Here is a 2,395-nt window from a genome sequence, read left to right as displayed (position 1 = left end):
ATATATATTTATATATATATATATATATATATATATATATATATATATATATATATATATATATATATACATATATATATGCATATATATATATCCATCATTTTTGCTTTCATCTTACAGGAATTTTACTTTGGTCTCATTGACATGGCATGAGACGTCTTCGATTCATCTTCTGATATTATAGTTTTCATTCCGTTATTATTTTTCATTCCATTATTATTTCTGTCGTGTTCCTTTGAAAGCGCCGTTGCCATGGCAACGCGAGACCCTGATATAACGAAGAGATTCGAGTTCGCCCAGAAGTTCGAAGATGCTTCTGTTGAGGTTCCCCGCGGCTCAGAGGTTAAATAAGGAATGATGAACTCCACTAGCACGTTGAATTAAGCCACCGTCCACGAAACAAAAGACTAGTTCCATTTTGTTCTCAAGTGTAGGTAATTTTAGAGTCTGATCGAGCGAATTAGATTGTATCCAGAGCACTGTGTAAGTTTCAGACGTTCATAGATCAATTCTTTAAGTTTCAGTTTCGAATTCTGGAATAAATAGATGTGTTTTTAATGTATATTAATTCTGGAGTGTTTTAATGTACATTTTTATATGTTTTAAAGTAAATATTATTTTCGACAAGGGTAGTTCCGAATTTTGGAATATGTTTTAATGTACATTCTTATATGTTTTAAAGTAAATACATTCTTTTCGACAAGGGTAGTTCCGAATTTTGGAGTGTTTTAATGTACATTTTTATATGTTTTAAAGTAAATATTATTTTCGACAAGGGTAGTGCCGAATTTTGGAATATGTTTTAATGTACATTCTTATATGTTTTAATGTAAATACATTCTTTTCGACAAGGGTAGTTCCGAATTTTGGAGTGTTTTAATGTACATTTTTATATGTTTTAAAGTAAATATTATTTTCGACAAGGGTAGTGCCGAATTTTGGAATATGTTTTAATGTACATTCTTATATGTTTTAAAGTAAATACATTCTTTCCGACAAGATTAGTTTCGAATTTTGGAATATGCTTAATGTACATTCTTGTAAATTTTAAAGTAAATACATTCTTTTCGACAAGGTTAGTTTTAAATATCGGAATATATTTTAATGTTCATTCTTACCTATTCTTTTCTAAAGAGGCTGGTGATAGAAGATTCTTCGCCCATTCCTCTGTCGTTTTCTTCTGCTCTTTCTCAAGAAACGTCGTCACCATCATAAATGATTCGCATCATTATAGTCTCGTGGCATCTCTGCCTCTGTTGAATGTAACTTGTCCCCGAGATTTTAGGCTAAAGGTCTATGTTTGGGTCCGCGATAAAATATTCCAGACCCGTCTTCTCGTTGCGAAGAACTTTCGTTCATTGAGCTTTTTCTTTTTTTTTTTGCTGATTCAATTGCTCCAAGCTCTTGGCTTTTTTTTTTTATCTTTTCATTTTTTTAAAATCGCCATTAATATTGATATCTGCTTACGTATGCATTCGAGAGGATTTTTACATTCGAGCTCTGATGAAAAAAGAGAAAGCTCATTCGAATTGCATTGCAAAAGGGCTTTCCAGTTAAAAGAAAAAAATCATATTGGAAGTCATGAATAAAAGAGAGAGAGAGAGAGAGAGAGAGAGAGAGAGAGAGAGAGAGAGAGAGAGGTTTTTAGTAAAGTACTCATTTAAAATTTTCTGTTATCTTTCATGCAATATTTCTCAGAGAGAGAGAGAGAGAGAGAGAGAGAGAGAGAGAGAGAGAGAGAGAGAGAGAGAGAGAGAGAGAGAGAGGGGGATTTTAGTAAAGTACTCTTGTTAAATTTTCGATCATCTTTCATGCAATTTTCTCAGAGAGAGAGAGAGAGAGAGAGAGAGAGAGAGAGAGAGAGAGAGAGAGAGAGAGAGAGAGATAGGTTTTTTGTTAAGGACTGTTGTGCAAATTTTCAATCATCTTTCATGCAATATTTCTCCGAGAGAGAGAGAGAGAGAGAGAGAGAGAGAGAGAGAGAGAGAGAGAGAGAGAGAGAGAGAGAGAGAGGTTTTTAGTAAAGTACTTATTTACAACTTTTATCTTTCATGCAATATTTCTCCTAGAGAGAGAGAGAGAGAGAGAGAGAGAGAGAGAGAGAGAGAGAGAGAGAGAGAGAGAGAGAGTATTTCAGTAAAGTGCTTTTGTTAAATTTTCAATCATCTTTCATGCATTTTTTTCCGAGAGAGAGAGAGAGAGAGGTTTTTAGTAAAGTACTTATTTATAATTTTGGTTATCTTTCTTGCAATATTTCTGAGAGAGAGAGAGAGAGAGAGAGAGAGAGAGAGAGAGAGAGAGAGAGAGAGAGAGAGAGAGAGAGAGAGAGAGACGCATTTAAATACCGTCCGTACCTTATTTAGATTTCGCCGAAAATCAAAGCTTTTGGATCTCA

At 33.8% G+C, this 2,395-nt stretch overlaps 1 protein-coding gene across 1 annotated transcript in view; it reads left to right on the top strand.

Moving 5' to 3' along the window:
• Nucleotides 1-252: 252 nt before the first annotated feature.
• Nucleotides 253-2,395, top strand: part of LOC136850468 (DNA topoisomerase 1-like) — a 15,802-nt gene continuing 13,659 nt past the window's right edge. Inside the window, exon 1 of the mRNA XM_067124042.1 lies at nucleotides 253-342. Within this exon, the coding sequence (XP_066980143.1) occupies nucleotides 253-342 (90 nt within the window). The remainder of the gene's footprint in view (nucleotides 343-2,395) is intronic.

This window comes from Macrobrachium rosenbergii, chromosome 22, assembly GCF_040412425.1.
Source record: "Macrobrachium rosenbergii isolate ZJJX-2024 chromosome 22, ASM4041242v1, whole genome shotgun sequence".
Lineage (NCBI taxonomy): Eukaryota > Metazoa > Arthropoda > Malacostraca > Decapoda > Palaemonidae > Macrobrachium > Macrobrachium rosenbergii.
Note: the sequence above shows the minus strand (reverse complement) of the source record. Positions and strands in the feature narration are given on the sequence as shown.